This window comes from Bufo bufo, chromosome 1 (genome assembly GCF_905171765.1).
Source record: "Bufo bufo chromosome 1, aBufBuf1.1, whole genome shotgun sequence".
Lineage (NCBI taxonomy): Eukaryota > Metazoa > Chordata > Amphibia > Anura > Bufonidae > Bufo > Bufo bufo.
In genome coordinates this window covers 169,626,109-169,647,519 of record NC_053389.1, presented here as the reverse complement: position 1 = coordinate 169,647,519, position 21,411 = coordinate 169,626,109, and the positions used below count along the sequence as shown (strand labels likewise).

The window sequence follows — 21,411 nt, the reverse complement described above, 5'->3', positions numbered from 1 at the left end:
TTTGTAATAGACTTGGGGAACATTTATTAAGATAGAAGTCTTAATCTGTGGCCCGCTGACCTCAGATGTGGCACAGTTATTAAGAAGACATCTTGGGTTGCCAGAACTTAACTCTACACCATCTAGGTTTCAATTATGTCAGTTTTCGGGCGTAATTATAATAAATGTGCTAGGCTCCCTAGACCCAGCACTCCCTACCACAAGCCCCCACTTTTTTGAAAAGTGTCAACCCCCCAAACAGTGGCAAATTTTACTACAAGGAGCGTCTTTTGCCAAATTAAGTGACTTTTTGTAGGCAGTTTTCTGGTGTAGGGAATGTGCTGCTTTGTATTTGAATGTTTTCCTGTTTTCAACATGTCTGCTGTTAGGATAAATCATAGCTAATGTCTATGCCAGCCACTCAATAAGCACACAAGGGATCAAGGCTGGTGTAGGGAACATCAGTCTTGGTAAATAACCCCCATTATCTCTGTTTTGAGGGTTGCAAAAGACTCAAGTCCCGGCTGCTTATCTCCCTCTGGATTGTCTAGACTAGAAACAATGCAGCTATACTCTCATCTGTAAGAATCACAGGACTGTACCAATAATCGACCTCTAGATGTAAACAGGAATTATCACATTCACTGACAGCAAGCATTTTGAACTAACACAACATAGTCCAGATTTACTAAAGTTTCTGCACCTAGAATTTATCTAAAAAAGAGGAGCCACAACTAGGTTTTCTAAATTTTTTTCTTCGACTCATTTAAAAGGGGTGGGGCTTAGCAGAAAGGGTGTGGCTTGATGGGAAAGGGCGTGGCCTGATATGTGTCAAAATTGTGCCACAATTCTGGAGTAAAATCGTGTCTCCAAGTAAGCCAACCAATAGTTGGTATAAAGCTGTCTATCCGTGCACCAGAATTATCATCCAGCCTGAGCCCCCGTGATAGATCTGGTCAGGTCTAGACCGTACGTCTAAGCTTACACCATCTATAGGATGTTTTTCATTATATGATGATCCCATTTTCTGCATTGGAGTTATATTCTGTACATTAATAGAGATTACATGATCTGTCCTAAGTCATTTAACGTTTAATTATAATTTATTGAGAAGTAACTGCACTTGTATAAAACTTTTCATGTTATAGTGCTGAGAGCACCACCGACTGCAGAAATGGTCAGCCAACTGCTGCTCCCCTTCAGCTGTGATCGGCTCTCCTTGCTAGCAGAAATTGGATTCATAGAAGTCCATGGGGGAGATTTATCAAAACTGGTGTAGAGGAAAACTGGCTTAGTCACCAATAGCAACCAATTACATTCTACCATTCATTTTTCCGAGCTTCCTAGGAAAATGTAAGGTGGAATCTGATTGGTTGCTATGGGAAACTAAGACAGTTTTCCTTTAGGGTTCATTCACACGACCGTATGTATTTCACGGTCCGCGTGGCATCACCGTTGCATCAGTTTTTTTTGCGGATCCATTATAACAATGCCTTCAGACAAGAATAGGACATGTTCTATCTTTTTTGCGGGGCTGCGGAACGGACATACGGTATAGGGACCGCATCCTCTCCACAAAAAATGCAGATGGGATGCAGACCAGAAATACAGTGGTGTGAATGGGGCCTTACACCAGTTTTGATAAATCGCCTCCTAGAGCGTATCTTCAGATAAAAGGGACAGCAGATCACAGCTAATGGGGAGCAGCGGCTGGCTGAATGTTTCTGCCTCTTCATTTCAGTGATGGCGGGGGTCTCAGCACTATGACATAAAAAGTTTTATGAAAGCGCAGTTACTATTTAACTTGAGGGCAGAATACACATTGTACGCTGGTTGCCGCTGACCCCAGAACAGTTTGCTGTAGTAACTTTGTCTATGTTACAGCTGCCATTGAGTCTTAGGTGACGGCCACTTCCATCGTTGTATGCTTTATACACATGATCTCTATAACAGTATCCTGTTCAATACGATCGGTGAGATACAATGTAACCTTCTGCGACATAGATGAGAGATCTATTTGTTTGGAGCCATGCTCTCGTCATGACCTGCCGTGACTCCCTGCTGGTACTGAGACTAGGGATGAAACATCCGAAGTCGATTCGCATAAAACTTCGTTTCAATACTGTACGGAGGTACCACTCGGGAAATTGTTTTTACAGTAGAAATCAATTTATGAAGTTATTACGCGAAGTCTCAAGAGACTTGGCAAAGTATTAACTTCAGCTCATTGGAGCCAATACATTCTAATACTGTACAGAGCGCTCGCTCCGTACAGTATTGAAATGAAGTTTTATGCAAACTGACTTTGGATGTCTCATCCGAAGTCGATTCGTTCCTCCCTGAGACCTAAATATCAGCCTGTTATGGAACTTAAGCCCTAGTTCTGAAGAGAGAAGAGATTAAATGACTGCGGCCCTGAATTAACACATAAAGATTGTTTTACAAGATTTAACATGCAAAAAGGCACTTAATGTGAAAGCATTCTCAAGTAAGTTACACTGGGAAAACAACTTCTTTCCCTTTAGCTTTGGCTTTTTTTCACCCTTTCCACTGCAGTTTCTGGCACAATAATAAAGAACACTATATATACACTGTCCAATTCTTTTCCAAACACAGCAAAAATTCCCAGTCTTGTCTGTACAGACCCCATTAGTCACGGAGATCCTCCATTCTCTTCCCTCCTCCATGTGGCTTTAACCTTTTCTATTCAAGATAAAAGGTCTTGGAGAGAAGATTCCCTTTAGGGTTGGGGTCTGCACATAGGATGAGCACACAGCGAATAACCCCCAGAGACTGTGGGTGCAGCTTGGCGCACTTTCTTTATGAACACATTTTGTCTTTTGGTTTTTAGCTGGAGACGCCTCTGTCATTTGTTGAGATGTTCAGCTGTGAAGTAGATGTGGCAGGAGGCGATCCTGATTCCAGTTTTTTGCCTTCCTCTTGTTCATTTCCTTCCAGTGGTTGTTTGTCCTTATCTTCTCCCAGTGCCTTTTCTTGCTCCTCTTCAGCATTTACTGCCTCAAGCTGAGCCTCTTGGGCCAGTCTTTTCAATTTCTCCTCTGCCTCGATTTCCTCTGAAGTTGGGATAGAATTTTTCTTTGGACGTCCCTTTGGCTTGGTAGGTGCCTCCTGTCCACCCTTGAGAACCTATGGAAAAGAAAAGGATTTTTTTCACGTGTTAGGATTCAGTTGGGCATTTGCTTACAACACAACAGTGCGATGGTTCATAGCTATTGTCTTTTAGGTATGGCCATTATTTATACTGACCGTGTGAGGAGTATCAGTAGGTCTGATGGTGCTCATTCGTGTAATTCATTCATAGGAGACCATTGGCCTGTAATAACATTTTGTATGGGCAGGTAAAATCTGTGGTTCTTATTTCTCTAAAGATCATATGAACTAATGACTGTGGGGCACTAATACATTTAATTATGGGGAAACTGACCTGGTTACATGGACCAGATAACCAAATAATACCTACTTTGGCCAATTGATCATTAATCTTGCCATCTTGAGAAAAATTCCTAATTCTTTCAACAAAATTTTTTATTAATAAATACTTTAATATAATTAAAAAAAAGAATATTAAATAATTATCTAGGAATAGTTTGTTCTTTGTATGATTGAGCTTCTGCTTTCATCAGGCTATATTAATTAAAAAGCTCCTCCACCTAATTCAGTCTGGTTGCCAAGAATACATTAACTATAAACCACAGCCTTCTCAATGGGACTTTTCAGGAAGCACTTTCCTGGCCACCAAAGTCTCTGAGATTACCCATTTTAAAGAAGAATTGCTGTGGAACTGAAGACGACTTTGATCAGGCCTCTCTGCATCTTAGGCTGGGTTCACACTTGAGCGTTTTACAGCGCGTTCAAACGCGCTGTAAAACGCTCAACACATGAAAACCAATGCTTCCCTATGGCCCTGGTTCTCACTTGAGCGTTTTACAGCGCGTTTGAACGCGCTGAAAAACGCCCTACGCTCAAACAAGTTCTTGAGTTTCTTTGGGGCGTTTTACAGCGCGTTTGTGGCTATAGGACATTGCAGTCAATCACACAAACGCGCGTCAAACGCGCGTTTACTATTGCAAAAAACGCGCGTCAAAAACGCGCGTTAGACGCGCATATCAAAGACGCTCAGGTCTGAACCCAGCCTTATACTGCATCAGTAATCATTGCTGAAAGACCTCTTTAAATGGAATATATCATCTCCTACAAGCCCTATTAAAAGTGCTGTCCCACCAAAAATATTGTACATTTTTCAAACCAGCCCCTTGATCTGAATTTTTGTAATTTCATGTAGTCAAACATATGGGGCTCATGCACACATGGTTTTTGCAGATCAGATGCGGACCCATTCACTTCAATGGGGCCACAAAAGATGCGAACAGCACTCCGTGTGCTGTCCGCATCTGCACATCCATTCCGTGGTCCCGCCAAAGATTGAGGGCAGGACGTTACGTTCCGCATTTTGCACACAGCCAGCAACCATGTTTTGCCGATCTGCAATTTGCAGACCGCAAAACGGACACAGTTGTTTGCATGAGGCCTTAATCAGTAAAATGTATCTGTGAAGCACCACCTGCTGTTTGTTCTTTTTCTCATCTCTCTGTCCACCTCGCTGAGGTGGACGCACATGCTCAGTTCCATCTTTCAGCTGCCTCCAACCATATCTTCTGTTAGAAGCTGTGACAGTTAGGCCCCTTTCACACGAGCGTGACGGATTAGGTCCGGATGCGTTCAGTGAAACTCGCACTATTTTGCAATTAAGTTCAGTCAGTTTTGTCTGCGATTGCGTTCAGTTGTTCAGTTTTTTCCGCGCGGGTGCAATGCGTTTTGATGCGTTTTTCACGCGCGTGATAAAAAACTGAAGGTTTACAAACAACATCTCTTAGCAACCATCAGTGAAAAACGCATCGCACCCGCACTTGCTTGCGGGTGCAATGCGTTTTTCACGCAGCCCCATTCACTTCTATGGGGCCAGGGCTGCGTGATCAATGCAGAATATAGAACATGCTGCGATTTTCACGCAACGCAGAACTGATGCGTGAAAAACAACGCTCATGTACACAGACCCATTGAAATGAATGGGTCAGGATTCAGTGCGGGTGCTATGCGTTCACGTCACGCATTGCACCAGCACGGAAAACTCGCTCGTGTGAAAGGGGCCTTACAATGACAGAGCTGCAGCAGAAAGGACACACTTTCTGAACAGTGTGAACAGTGATATTAAGGCCCCTTTCACACGAGCGAGTATTCCGCGCGGATGCGATGCGGGAGGTGAACGCATTGCACCCGCACTGAATACTGACCCATTCATTTCTATGGGGCTGTGCACACGAGCGGTGATTTTCACGCATCACTTTTGCGTTGCGTGAAAATCGCAGCATGCTCCTCTTTGTGCGTTTTTCACGTAACGCAGGCCCCATAGAAATGAATGGGGTTGCGTGAAAATCGCAAGCATCCACAAGCAAGTGCGGATGCGGTGTGATTTTCACGCACGGTTGCTAGGAGACGATCGGGATGGAGACCCGAACCTTATTATTTTCCCTTATAACATGGTTATAAGGGAAAATAATAGCATTCTGAATACAGAATGCATAGTAAAACAGGGCTGGAGGGGTTAAAAAAACATAAAAGTCATTTAACTCACCTTTATCCACTTGCTCGCGTAGCCGGCATCTCCGTCTGACTCTTTTACTGTATAGGACCTGTGGAGAGCATTAACTATAGTTTAAGGACATGGGATGACGTCACTCTGGTCATCACATGGTACGTCACATGATCTTTTACCATGGTGATTCACCATGGTAAAAGATCATGTGACGTACCATGTGATGACCATAGTGACGTCATCCCAGGTCCTTAAACTATAGTTAACGCTCTCCACAGGTCCTATACAGTAAAAGAGTCAGACGGAGATGCCCGGCATCGCGAGCAAGTGGATTAAGGTGAGTTAAATGATTTTTTATTTTTTTTAACCCCCTCCAGCCCTGTTTTACTTAGCATTCTGTATTCAGAATGCTATTATTTTCCCTTATAACCATGTTATAAGGGAAAATAATACTATTTACAGAACACCGATCCCAAGCCCGAACTTCTGTGAAGAAGTTCGGGTTTGGGTACCAAACACGCGCGATTTTTCTCACGCGAGTGCAAAACGCATTACAATGTTTTGCACTCGCGCGGAAAAATCGCGGGTGTTCCCGCAACGCACCCGCACATTTTTCCGCAACGCCCGTGTGAAAGAGGCCTAAGAGAGCAACAGCAGAAAGGACACACACCCTGACAAAGGACACAGCCTGAACTGCCATCTTGAAATAAATCTAGCAGAGCAATTGGAGTAATACATGGGGAGAGCTCTGGAACCATTTAAAGTACTTCAATAGTTCTAGCTTTGTTAGAAAATGACTGCCATATACTATATGATGTCTGATTTAACTTTTTACATTATTCGTGGGATCCTTTAAGAACAGTAATACATGTAAAGAAAAAGAACACTTGCTGCTGACCTTGGACCAGTAATTAGTATGTCGATACTCACCCCTGTTCCCCTGCAAACTGGCCCTTGAATGCATTGAGAGGCCTCATGAGCGTGCACACATAGAGAGGACTGCAAGAAAAGTCCTCTAATTGCATTCCAGGTCCGGTTCCAGGGATGAGTATCAACATATGAATTACTGATCAGCGGTCAGTGGCAAGTGTACTGTTCATATATTACCGTATTTAAGAGGGCGTGCAGGAGGCAACAAATTCCCTTAAAGCACAGGTATAACCAGGGGCACGGCAACAGGGAGTGCAGACATAGATTCTATATGGGCTCTGGTACCATATACGAACACACCGGTATTGTAAATGGGTCACTGAAGGTGGGAGCCTTCTTACAGATTGGGATCCCAGGGATGTCTCTAAATATAACCAATTTTATACACTTGTTTCTTACAATAAATGAAACAATTTGAGAGTGAAATATCAAAATCAAAATATTTTTAAATGAGTAATTTTATCAGTGACTCAAAGGGTTTTATGGATTGTATCTGATCTTTTCTATTCTGTAGATTCGCCAGTTATTGGCACTATCATATGATAAAGCATTACATATATGGCAGCTATAGTAATCCCCATAAACTAGACTTACAATTTTTTTCCACTTCATTCTTCGATTCTGGTACCACGTCTTAACCTGTAGCTGTGTCAATCCCAATGACTGAGCCAAATCTAGCCTGAAAAATAAAGCAGACTGGGTGAATTTTAATGCAGCAGGCTTCCATTAGCAAGCATTATGGCTAACACTATATAGCACTGTTATTTTGACACTGTATGACATCATTATGTTTGCACTGTATGGTACTATTACATAGGTTTGTGGTCTGAAACTGATGTAGCTGTTGTTGCATATCCTGACAGCCAAAGGCAGTATATGGCAGAATTATGTGTCCACTGTATATGAATGTTTTTAGCACTGTACGGTGGTATTACACATAACAAAAACTAAGGGACAAAACAAAAAAAAAATTGCTTTCCTGAGCTGAGAGCCAGCATGTACTTGTAATAATATATTTGTTGGATCTGATGGGGTTTACTGTTACTGAAGCATTTCATCTGATGTTTCATTGTACAGGAGCTTGAAATTCACCATAATAAATGTCTCCATAGTCTACAGTGGTTCCTCTATTTGTGAAAATGCTTCTGATCTTGGGCATGTGGGTAACAGGCAGACCGATTGATCTTCCATACTGAATACTTGGGCCAACTCAGATGCCAGAGCTGTATACGGGATTTGGCCATGCTGCAGGCTGACATCACCGTGCAGCTGGGGAACCGTTTAAGCCGCAAACAGCTGGAGTGTAGTTAGGTTGGCAGGGAATGTGAACAGACCAAAGAAATTGGGTTTCTTTAAACAGCCTGAAATGAAAGTGAATAGGATCATTTATAGTCACAGGATGCCTGCTGCTCGGGAAGGAGGATTGTCCTGGTTTTCGAGTGCTGACATTCAAGCTGGTAGAACTGCACAGCCGCTTATCTGGTGGGAGAAGCCTTTGAACTTCTGCGTAGTGTAACATTACTGTCTAGTCTTGTGTATTTGTCTCCTGTCAAGTTTATATTTTATGACCATACTTTTCAGACTGCTGTAATGCAAAAAGTGTGACCTCCTAGCACCTCAAGGTGTGCACCATAGGCCATCATGGCGCAGTTATAGGAGATGCAGATGTTGCAGTTGCTCGTGGGCCCTGGTTCCTGAGGCTCGCATGTGCCCATAAGAGAACAGAAGTGCCATATAATACAAGGAGGCATGGTATTCTCATTTGCACAATAAAAACTTGCCTTGACTTATGTTACTCAACAAATTAACCCTTTATTTAGGGTCCTTACACACATGAATTTGGATCTGTCATATACACAGTCCTGATCAAAAGTTTAAGACCACTTGAAAAATGGCAAAAAATCATATTTAGCATGGCTGGATCTTAACAAGGTTCCAAGTAGAGCTTCAACATGCAACAAGAAGAAATGGGAGTGAGACAAAACATTTTTTGAGCATTCAATTTAATGAAAACAACGAATAAACTGAAACAGGCTGTTTTTCAGCTGATCAAAAGTTTAGGACCACACCTCCAAAAAAAAACTAAACCCCCCAAAACAGAAATCCAACTTCCAAACATGAACTCAGTAATGAGTAGCTCCGCCGTTATTGTTTATCACTTCCAAAATTTGTTTCGGCAGGCTTGATGCAAGCGTTTCCATGAGGTGAGTGGGAACATTTCTCCAAGTGGTGAAGACGGCCGCACGAAGGCCATCTACTGTCTGGAACTGTTGTCCATTTTTGTAAACTTCCCTTGCCATCCATCCCCAAAGGTTCTCAATTGGATTTAGATCAGGGGAACACGCAGGATGGGCCAAAAGAGTGATGTTATTCTCCTGGAAGAAGTCCCTTGTCCTGCGGGCATTGTGTACTGTAGCGTTGTCCTGTTAAAAAACACAGTCGTTACCACACAGACGAGGGCCCTCAGTCATGAGGAATGCTCTCTGCAACATCTGGACATAGCCAGCGGCCGTTTGATGCCCCTGCACTTCCTGAAGCTCCATTGTTCCACTGAAGGAAAAAGCACCCCAGACCAATATGGCGCCCCCTCCACTGTGGCGTGTAAAAAACATCTCAGGTGGGATCTGCTTGTCATGCCAGTAACATTGGAAACCATCAGGACCATCAAGGTTAAATCTTTTCTCATCAGAGAATAAAACTTTCTTCCACCTTTGAATGTCCCATGTTTGGTGCTCTCTTGCAAAGTCCAAACGAGCAGTTCTGTGGCGTTCAAGGAGACGAGGTCTTTGAAGACATTTTTTGTTTTTGAAGCCCTTCAGTCTCAGATGCGGTCTGATGGTTATGGGGCTGCAGTCAGCACCAGTAAGGGCCTTAATTTGGGTCGAGGATCGTCGAGTGTCTTGACGGACAGCCAATTGGATCCTCCGGCTCAGTGCTGGTGAAATTTTTTTGGGTCTTCCACTTGACTTTTTTGTTCCATAACCCTCTGGATCATTTAAGAAATTCCAAATGACTGTCTTACTGCGTCCCAACTCAGCAGCGATGGCGCGCTGTGAGAGACCCTGCTTATGCAGTTCAACAACCCGACCACGTTCAAAAAGGGAGAGTTTTTTTGCCTTTGCCATCACAACGTGTGACTACCTGACAGAGAATGACAATGAATCCACATCTTTGCACAGATTTGGCCTTTTAAAGGCATGTGGTCCTAAACTTTGGATCAGCTGAAAAACAGCCTGTTTCAGTTTATTCATTGTTTTCATTAAATTGAATGCTCAAAAAATGTTTTGTCTCACTCCCATTTCTTCTTGTTGCATGTTGAAGCTCTACTTGGAACCTTGTTAAGATCCAGCCATGCTAAATATGATTTTTTGCCATTTTTCAAGTGGTCTTAAACTTTTGATCAGGACTGTATATATTCATATATTTTTTTTTACCTGTAATAATAAGCGCTGGCATTTTATTTTTTTTACCTAATCAAAAACGCACATATGACATTACACAACAATTTATAAGTAGAACAAATAATAAAACAAACAACATATCACAGAATAAAATAATTAGCAGCAATACATGAAGGTACTATGACTGTATTAGTTCACCCTGGTCATTCAAGGCCGCATTGTCACATCTACATAGGGTATGCTGTGCCAGTAATTATTATACACATATCACCTAAAATCTTATAAAGTGCACCTATGTACCCATCTAGCTACAAATAATATTGCACAAGTCCCATAAGAAGCCATACCAGTAGCTACTGTAACCTTACAGAGAAAAATCCCAACAGGAATTAACCTGATAAGTTGGAATGCTATCCCGTATACCTTGGTAAGGACAAAACAAACACCAATGAATAAGTAGCATAAGAGAACAATACAGACCAGAGGCCAGGAGTGAACCCCAACCCCGACGCGACGCCCCCTAGAGGAAGCAAGGCGAAATGCGTGTCGAGGTTATTGCTACTTATGGGACTTGTGCAATATTTTTGTAGCCTAGATGGGTACATAGGTGCACTTTATAAGATTTTAGGTGATATGTGTATAATAATTACTGGCACAGCATACCCTATGTAGATGTGACAATGCGGCCTTGAATGACCAGGGTGAACTAATACAGTCATAGTACCTTCATGTATTGCTGCTAATTATTTTATTCTGTGATATGTTGTCTGTTGTATGATTTGTTCTACTAATACATTTTTGTGTAATATCATATGTGCGTTTTATATTTGTTTTTTTTTACTCTATACTTCCGCACATATTGCAGTCCCATTGGATTGCTATATTTGGTGGTTCCATTTTTTTACCTCTGACATTTTTTTTACCTTTAGTAAGTGTTGGCATTTTTTACCTCTCATAAGCACTGGCATTTTTTTTACCTGTCATAAGTAGGGTTGAGCGAACCCGTGGAAGTTCAGGTTCGCCGGGTTCGGCCGAACCTCAGGTCAAAGTTCAGGTTTGGGACCCGAACTTGACCCGAACTTCAACCCGAACCCAGACCCCATTTAAGTCAATGGGGAACCGAACTTCACTTTATTATTATTTTCCATTATAACATGGTTATAACGGAAAATAATAGCATTCTAAAAAGAGAATGCTAAATAAAATGTCTATTGAGGGGTTAAAAATAAAAAAAACTCACCTCATCACTTGATCGCGCAGCCGGTATCTTCTTTTCTTCAGGACCTGCAAAAGGACCTGCGGTAACATCACCGCAGGTCCTTTTGCAGGTCCTGAAGAAAAAAAGATACCGGCTGCGCGATCATGTGTATGAGGTGAGTTTTTTTTTTTTTTAACCCCTCAATAGACATTTTATTTAGCATTCTGTTTTTAGAATGCTATTATTTTCCGTTATAACCATGTTATAATGGAAAATAATAAAGTGAAGTTCGGGTCCCCATTGACTTATATACCGGCTGCGCGATCAAGATACCGGCTGCGCGATCAAGTGATGAGGTGAGTTTTTTTTATTTTTAACCCCTCAATAGACATTTTATTTAGCATTCTCTTTTTAGAATGCTATTATTTTCCGTTATGACCATTTTTTTTTACCTGTAATAAGCACTGCCATTTTTTTTACTTGTAATAAGCTCTGGCATTGTCTAAGGCTACTTTCACATTAGCGTTTTTTGCGGATCCGTCATGGATTTGCAAAAACGCTTCTGTTACAATAATACAACCGCATGCATCCATCATGATCGGATCCGGTTGTATTATCTCTTATATATCCATGACGGATCAGTTTTGAACACCATTGAAAGTCAATGGGGGCTGATCAGTTTTCTATTGTGTCAGAGAAAACGGATCCGTCCCCATTGGCTTACATTGTGTGTCAGGACGTTTCTCTGCCACAATAGAAAACGTCTTGCTCCGCACCACGTCGTGGACAGAAAAATGCTGCTTGCAGAGTTTTTCTGTCCGCGATGGGGATGCAACCAAATGGAACGGAATGCATTTTGGTGCACTCTTTTTCGTTCAGTTCAGTTTTGTCCCAATTGACAATGAATGGGGACAAAACTGAAGCGTTTTCTTCCGCTATTGAGATCCTATGACGGATCTCAATAGCGGAATTGAAAACGCAGATGTGAAAGTGTTGGCATTTTTTTGGGCCACCTGTGTGTTATGTGTCAGTTATGTTTTCGCTTTTAGCTGAGGATTTCACCCTTGGAAAGGTGAGATATGCGGCAAAATCACATTAAATCTGCACCAAAAGCCACTGTTAGACATTGCGTATTTTGGTGCTGATGCGATGCAGAAATGCACATAAATCTTCACCGAAATTCGTGCGGACCTTATGTGCATTCAACTGCCCCTGTGTGCAGGTGGCCTTGGGATTTCTATACTTTGTTCCGACATGCTTGAAGAGGGGCAGGGAAATAGGTGGAGCTTCACTGGAAAGATGTGGGATCTAAGATCTGCCATTATACACCCAAAATTGCACCACAATTCTGGGGTAAAAATATATCTCAAATTAAACCAACCACTAGTTGGTATAGAGTCAGAGAGAAGTGTCTATCCCTGTACCACATGTATCCTCCAGCCTGAGCCCCTGGAATAAATCTGGTGCATTTATCCATCTACATTTTTTAAAAGAAGCCAGAAAGACAAAACAAAACACATCTAATGAATAAAAATGGCAGGAGCAAAAAAACTATAAATAAAAAAAGCACTTATGTGTCCTTCTTTTCACATTTCCTGTAGACTTTCAGCTAACATCTGGAGCTGGTGATTTTACAGCAAAAAGTGCTGAAGATAAAAAAAAAACATTATAAAAACACAAAAGTGCAGAAGAACTGTGTGTGATAAGCAGCTTAAGGTCGCATACACACAAGAGTATCTGTGCGGCCATGCTGCAATGATATAACCTGTCCTATTCTAGTCCATTTGGCGGACAAGATTAGGCTTATTTATAGTGGGTCCCGTGAAAACTGCGGGATGCACACGGCCCACATCCGTATTTTGCAGATCCGCGATTTGAGGACTGCAAAATGGATACGGTGGTGTGCAGGAGGGCTTATTGTCATAATGAGTATAGATCCTGCACAGTCGGAATCCATTACAAATAACAGCATGTGAGAGTTTGGGGCCCTGGCACAGATGTTGGACAGGGGTCCAGGGACCTCAAGCTATGTACTCACCGGTCTGGAGTGGACAAGTATTTCTGCTTCTGGAATTTCTTTTCCAGACCCATGAGCTGACTCTCTGTGAATATGGTTCTGCTACGACGTGGCTTCTTCACACGATGAGCCGTTTGTTCGAGTTCTGATTCGCTGCTAGGTGGAGCTTCACTGGCTGGCGTCTCAGAGCGCGCACATGGTGGAGAGAGATGTGCGGGAGACAGAACCTGAATGGGTGAGGAGGACGTGGAGGGGACAACGTGGCTAAGGACAGTGGGCTGGCGGCTGATGACTGAGAGAAGAGGGTACGTCCGAAGCGGTGATGAACCTGTGAATGTAAGCACAGAATGGTCTAAAATGGTCCAGCAAAACTTACTTCATACAACAGATTTATTTCTATGACACTGCTAGATTATGATAATTAGGGGTTATTCATACGGCCGTTGCCTGACCGGGCCCGTATTGCGGCCCACAAACAGCGGCTCTGCAATATACGGCACTGGCCTTGTGCGTACAGTATGATAGATGCAGACCCATTCACTTGAAAGGGTCTGCAATCCTGATTATACGGTGCGGAACGGAAGCCCACTGAAGCACTACAGAGTTCTTCTGTGGGTTTTCTGTCGGTGCCTCTGCGTTCTGGACCGTCAGGTGCGGATCGCAGACCCCATTCAAGTGAATGGGTCAGTATCCGCAGATGGTGGGCAGTGTGCCTGTGCATTTGTGGCATTTGTGGCACACGTTCGTATGCATCAACCCTTAGAGGAATATGTCAGAATTATATACAGTACAGACCAAAAGTTTGGACACACCTTCTCATTCAAAGAGTTTTCTTTATTTTCATGACTATGAAGGCATCAAAACTATGAATTAACACATGTGGAATTATATACATAACAAACAAGTGTGAAACAACTGAAAATATGTCACATTCTAGGTTCTTCAAAGTAGCCACTATTTGCTTTCATTACTGCTTTGCACACTCTTGGCATTCTCTTGATGAGCTTCAAGAGGTAGTCCCCTGACATGGTCTTCCAACAGTCTTGAAGGAGTTCCCAGAGATGCTTAGCACTTGTTGGCCCTTTTGCCTTCACTCTGCGGTCCAGCTCACCCCAAACCATCTTGATTGGGTTCAGGTCCGGTGACTGTGGAGGCCAGGTCATTTGGCGCAGCACCCCATCACTCTCCTTCATGGTCAAATAGCCCTTACTTTCATAGTTTTCCCAATTTTCAGCTGACTGACTGACCTTTATTTCTTAAAGTAATGATGGCCACTCGTTTTTCTTTACTTAGCTGCTTTTTTCTTGCCATAATACAAATTCTAACAGTCTATTCAGTAGGACTATCTGCTGTGTATCCACCTGACTTCTCCTCAACGCAACTGATGGTCCCAACCCCATTTATAAGGCAAGAAATCCCACTTATTAAACCTGACAGGGCACACCTGTGAAGTGAAAACCATTTCAGGGGACTACCTCTTGAAGCTCATCAAGAGAATGCCAAGAGTGTGCAAAGCAGTAATCAAAGCAAAAGGTGGCTACTTTGAAGAACCTAGAATATGACATATTTTCAGTTGTTTCACACTTGTTTGTTACGAATATAATTCCACATGTTTTAATTCATAGTTTTGATGCCTTCATAGTCATGAAAATAAAGAAAACTCTTTGAATGAGAAGGTGTGTCCAAACTTTTGGTCTGTACTGTAAGTGAGAAAAATAAGTAAAATAAAGGTTTTACAACTTTAGACTTCTTTCACACGGCCGTAGTGGTCCCGTGGTCGTATTGCGGGCACTACAGAGTGCTTCCGTGGTGTCCCGTTCTGTGCTTCTGTTCTGCAAAAATATAGAACTTTTTTGCGGAACGGACGGATCGCGGACCCCATTCAAGTGAAGGGGTCCGCGATCCGCATGCTGCTGCCCCACAGTCGGTGCCCGTGCATTGCGGACCTCAATTTGCGGTCGGCAGCATGGGCCCGGCCAGCACACGGCCATGTGAAAGAGGCCTTACTTTGTGTTTTCTCATTGTTTTCAAAATCTCTGCTTGCTGTCAGTGAGCAGAAATATCCTTATTTACATTCAGAACCTGAAAAAACAGGCAGACCTAGTCATTATCAGGCAGAGATCTTTACAAATTGAAATTCACAGTGAATCAAAGTTTTCCATTATACACTGCAACCGTCTATGAACATGACATGCAGCAGCTGTAAGGAGCACTCGTATGTAATAACTTCATGTGATGCACGCAAGTACTTCACTGTTGTTACTTCACCATGGAGAGGACTGATCTTAAGAAACACTCCTCTTATAATTAAAAAGCCACTAATAATGGTGTCAGCTCTACCGCTTTGATAAAAGCAGCTGCTTTAATTAATGAAGGGCTTGAACTGAATTGTTCACTGCAGTTGTTTATACTTGGCTCTGTGCGTTCACCTCCGGGCTCCAGCACCAAGGATCTGCAAATCAAACAATGAACATCTTCCTTGTGTTTGTGTCGATGCAGAATGGTTTCCTGCACTAAAGAGGTTAATCTTCCAGGACTTGCCTCCTGGGCAAAAACAACCTGTTCTGTTTAAAAAGTCAAGGGGGTGAATAGAGAAGATTAATGGATGTCATTCCTTGGCAGATTGATTCAGCAAGAAGCCAAACCACGGTACATAATTTCACAGACCCATCTGATGTGTGAGTAGCCTGTAGGGTAGTGTGCAGAGAGCTACAGGTGAAACTCGAAAAATTTGAGTATCGTGCAAAAGTCTATTTATTTCAGTAATGCAAATTAAAAGGAATTGCATTAATGCAGCTTCAAATTAGAATTTAGTGAAAAGGTTCAATATTCTAGGCTCAAAGGGTCACACTCTAGTCAGCTAATTAATCCATACCCCCTGAGCAAAGGGTACCTCAAAATTGTGACTTTGGGGTTTCATAAGCTGTAAGCCATAATCATCCAAATGATAACAAATAAAGGCTTGAAATATCTCGCTTTGCATGTAATGAGTCTATCTCATATGTTAGTTTCACCTTGTAAAGGGTTTCTATCACTTCGTTTTACATAATTAGCTGTCAGACACTAGCGATCCGCTAGTGTCTGCTCTGCCAAACCATCCTAATATAACTGCTTTTGGGGCAGCCGTTTTGCTAAAAAAAGAACTTTTATTAATATGCTAATGAGCCTCTAGGTGCTATGGGGGCGTCATTAGCACCTAGAGGCTCCGTCTACCTTCACAAACTGCCGCCGCCCAGCACGTCCCTCCAGCCCGCCCATCTCCTCCGGAATGCAATCCTCCCTGTGAGCGCCTGTATTCGGCGCATGCGCAGTGAATGTCTGACCGCTTCCCTGCTCAGACATCTCCACTGCGCCTGCGCGATGACGTCATAGTGCTCCGAGGAACAGGCGCAGTGGAGATGTCTGAGCAGGGAAGCGGTCAGACATTCACTGCGCATGCGCCGAATACAGGCGCTCACAGGGAGGATCGCATTCCGGAGGAGATGGGCGGGCTTGAGGGACGCGCTGGGCGGTGGCAGTTTGTGAAGGTAGACGGAGCCTCTAGGTGCTAATGACGCCCCCATAGCACCTAGAGGCTCATTAGCATATTAATAAAAGTTATTTTTTTAGCAAAACGGCTGCCCCAAAAGCAATTATATTAGGATGGTTTGGCAGAGCAGACACTAGCGGATCGCTAGTGTCTGACAGCTAATTATGTGAAACGAAGTGATAGAAACCCTTTAAATTGCATTACTGAAATAAATGAACTTTGCACGATATTCAAATTTTTGGAGTTTCACCTGTATATGCATAGGCGTGCGCACGAGGGGTGTCGGGTGTGCCTGGGCACACCCTAATCACACCCCTGTGCTCCGCCTCCTGCACTGCCGCCTGCCGCAGTGCCGCTTGAGCCCCGGCTGCCAGCCCCACACTGTCCGCACAGCTTCAACATACAACGACTTCACTGCTCACTGCTCCTGCCTCCTGTGCTCCGTGAATCCGTCTCCCGGCGGCCGGCCGCATACCGTCACTCACTCCGACGTCTTGCGCCTGCTCCGCCTGCTTCATTAATAAAGTGGGAGGAGCAGGTGGCGTGACAAAGTGAGTGACGTCACGTTACGCTGCCACCGGCCGCCTACTTTGAATGGTTGAAGAGCCTGTCTGCCCGCCCGCTCGCCCAGTGCCCATGCCCAGGCCAGTGAATGGTGCCACTGTGAAAAAACTGAATGTGAATACTAGCTGAAGTCCTGACTGTCCCAGTAAGTTAGTAATAGATTAGATAGTAGTACAACTTGGCACAAGTTTAATTACAACACTTACATAAGGAAAGGCGGGGTCTTACAATAGTTGCCGGACTCCACCCCCTGTTGGGGGTCAGTCACTGTCGGGGACACTGTTATGGGGGGGGGGGGAGATATCTGTGGATGATGACACATATATAGCACAAGATGCTGCTATATATGTGTCATCCACAGATCCCCCCCGGCCCCCCATAACAGTGTCATCCACAGATCCCCCACGGCCCCCCATAACAGTGTCATCCACAGATCCCCCCCCGCATCTGTGTCAGATTCCATACAGATGCCCCCATAACAGTGCCATCCACAGATATCCCCTTAACAGTCTATTAAGGGGATATCTGTGGATGACACTGTTATGGGGGGATCTGTGGATGACACTGTTATGGGGGGGGGGGCGGATCTGTGGATGATACTGTTATGGGGGCATCTGTGTGGAATATGTCACCTTTTATGGGGGATCTGTGGATGACACTGTTATGGGGGGATCTGTGGATGATAATGTTATGGGGGATCTGTGGATGACGCACTGTTAATAACAGTGCATCATCCACAGATGCCCCCATAAGAGTGCCATCCACAGATATCCCCTTAAACAGTGCATCATCCACAGATGCCCCCTTAACAGTGCATCATCCACAGATATCCCCTTAACAGTGCATCATCCACAGATGCCCCATAACAGTGTGTCATCCACAGATCCCCCATAACAGTGTGTCATCCACAGATCCCCCCATAACAGTGTGTCATCCACAGATCCCCCCATAACAGTGTGTCATCCACAGATCCCCCATAACAGTGTGTCATCCACAGATCCCCCATAACAGTGTGTCATTCACAGATGCCCCCATAACAGTGTCATCCACAGATCCCCCATAACAGTGTTATCCACAGATGCCTCATAACAGTGTGTCATCCACTGATGCCCATAACAGTGTCATCCACAGATGCCCCCATAACCGTGTGTCATCCACTGATGCCCATAACAGTGTCATTCACAGATCCCCCATAACAGTGTGTCATCCACAGATCCCCCATAACAGTGTGTCATCCACAGGTCCCCCATAATAGTGTGTCATCCACAGATCCCCCATAACAGTGTATCATCCACAGATCTCCCATAACAGTGTGTCATCCACAGGTCCCCCATAACAGTGTGTCATCCACAGATCCCCCATAACAGTGTGTCATCCACAGATCTCCCATAACAGTGTGTCATCTACAGATCCCCCATAACAGTGTGTCACCCACAGATCCCCCATAACAGTGCGTCATCCACAGATCCCACATAACAGTGTGTCATCCACAGATCCCCCATAACAGTGTATTCTCCACAGATCCCCCATAACAGTGTGTCATCCACAGATCCCCCATAACAGTGTGTCATCCACAGATCCCCCATAACAGTGTGTCATCCACAGATCCCCCATAACAGTGCACCTGCGCACTGAGGAGAGACTGAAAGCAGGGGAAGATCCGCGGAAGCAAGCAGAGGACGGCACAGCAGGCGACTGAATAGCTTCTTTGTAAGTAAATTATTTTATTATAGTGCTGAAACTGCTTTAAACTCTAAAGAAAAGTTTTGGAGAGTGTTTCTCTCTTTCTCAGGTCTGAAGCAATACCGAGGAAGAAAGGAAAACTCTTGAAAGCTTGTCTTTTAAGTATTAGGATAGTACAATAAAAAGGTATCCCTGCATACCGCAATACTCTCGTATTTTGTAATCTTATTTATATATACTTATTTTGTTTTTTTCAGTAGTATGATTAAGTGGTGAAAATTATTAGTGCCCCCCCATTTTTTACTGTGATATATTATGTGCCCTCCCCCCTATATATTGTTCCTAGTGTCGCCACTGCGCAGAGGCGGAGTCACGACAACGCTAGGGTGAGGCCCGGCCTGTGTGTGTATCTATATAATATATATATACATACACACGTGCATACCCTAAAGCAATAGGCTGCGCACGCCTATGTGTATATGCCTGATACAGCGCTGCGGTATTATCTGGAAAGTGTCTGAAGGAATCTCCCTCCATATATGACATATTCATTTCCTTGGTTACAAGCAAATTTATAGCATCATAAAAGCCCCTATTCACCTCTGGTCAAACTGACTACAAATCACAGTGGAGATAATCTCTGCATACATTTTGGAAATTATCCTGTACTGATACTAAGTTAAATTTTATATTATGCTTCAGAGCTGCACTCACTATTCTGCTGGTGGAGTTACTGTGTAAACCAGGCATCCTCAAACTGTGGCCCTCCAGCTGTTGTAAAACTACAACTCCCACAATGCCCTGCTGTAGGCTGATACCTGCAGGCTGTTTGGGCATGCTGGGAGTTGTAGTTTTGCAACAGCTGGAGGGCCGCAGTTTGAGGATGCCTGGTGTAAACCATCAATTATCCTGTACTGATCCTAAGTTACAGCCTTTATTATACTCCAGAGCTGTACTTACTATTCTGCTGGTGGAGTCACTGTGTACATACATTACTTATGCTGTACTAATCCTGAGCTACATCCTGTATTATACCACAGAGCTACACTCACTATTCTGCTGGTGGAGTCACTGTGTACATACATTACTTATGCTGTACTAATCCTGAGCTACAGCCTGTATTATACCACAGAGCTGCGCTCACTATTCTGCTGGTGGAGTCACTGTGTGCATATATTACTTAGGCCTCATGCACACGACCATTGTTCTGGTCCGCATCCGAGCCGCACTTCAATGGGGCCGCAAAAGATGCGGACAGCACTCCGTGTGCTGTCCGCATCCGTTGCTCCGTTACGTACGGGTAGCCCCACAAAAAAAATATAACATGTCCTATTCTTGTCCGTTTTGCGGACAAGAATAGGCATTTCTACAATGGGCCGCCTGTTCTGTTCCGCAAATTGCGGAAGGCACACGGGAGGCTTCCGTGTTTTGCAGATCCGCAATTTGCGGACCGGAAAATACGTAACGGTCGTGTGCATGAGGCCTTATGCTGTACTAATCCTGAGCTACACTAAAGAGCTGCACTCACTATTCTGCTGGTGGAGTTACTGTGTAAACCATCACTTCTCCTGTACTGATCCTAAGTTACAGCCTTTATTATACTCCAGAGCTGCATTCACTGTTCTGCTGGTTGAGTCACTGTGTACATTCATTATTATATGCCTGCTAAGCAACTAAGTAGACCCATATAAAACAGAATCTCACCTCCCTCACTACTTAGAACTTAAATGATAGTTCAAGTCTACACTAGCTCATAGCTGGTGTAGATTTGAATTTCTGGAGCACAGACTGCTTGGGGATGAACCGAATTTATTATGCCTCTTAATAAATTTTACATATTCTGCGCTGGCAAACTTTATACTAAGACTGGCATATCTAATACCTGTCTTAGTGTATCTGCCCTCAGCGTACATACATTACATTATCTTGTAGTGATTTTACTGCCTTTTTTATACTCAGAACAGCACTCGATATTCTGTGTAAGTTTCAATGATAAAATCTCCCGAGAAAAAAACATATGTAACACAGTGATAACTCTCCGAGTACAGATAATGTAGTATATGTTATCTGCAGTCCTATGTAACACCACAGATAACACAGTGATAACTCTCCGAGTACAGATAATGTAGTATATGTTATCTGCAGTCCTATGTAACACCACAGATAACACAGTGATAACTCTCTGAGTACAGATAATGTTGTAGATGTTACCTGCAGTCCTATGTAACACCACTGATAACATACAGTAATAACTCCCTGAGTACAGATAATGTAGTATATGTCTCCTGCAGCCTTATGTAACACCACAGATAACACAGTGATAACTCTCCGAGTACAGATAATGTAGTATATGTTATCTGCAGTCCTATGTAACACCACTGATAACATACAGTAATAACTCCCTGAGTACAGATAATGTAGTATATGTTATCTGCAGTCCTATGTAACACCACAGATAACACAGTGATAACTCTACGATAACAGATAATGTAGTAG

The 21,411-nt window shown here is 43.5% G+C and overlaps 1 protein-coding gene across 1 annotated transcript in view; it reads right to left on the bottom strand.

Annotated features, from left to right (window-relative positions):
• Positions 1 to 1,480: 1,480 nt before the first annotated feature.
• BARX2 (BARX homeobox 2) overlaps positions 1,481 to 21,411 on the bottom strand; it is a 62,897-nt gene continuing 42,966 nt past the window's right edge. Inside the window, exons 2-4 of the mRNA XM_040431939.1 lie at positions 13,161 to 13,467; positions 7,118 to 7,202; positions 1,481 to 3,126 (exon numbers count right to left, since the gene is read on the bottom strand). Of these exons, the coding sequence (XP_040287873.1) occupies positions 2,827 to 3,126; positions 7,118 to 7,202; positions 13,161 to 13,467 (692 nt within the window). The 3' untranslated portion in view covers positions 1,481 to 2,826. The remainder of the gene's footprint in view (positions 3,127 to 7,117; positions 7,203 to 13,160; positions 13,468 to 21,411) is intronic.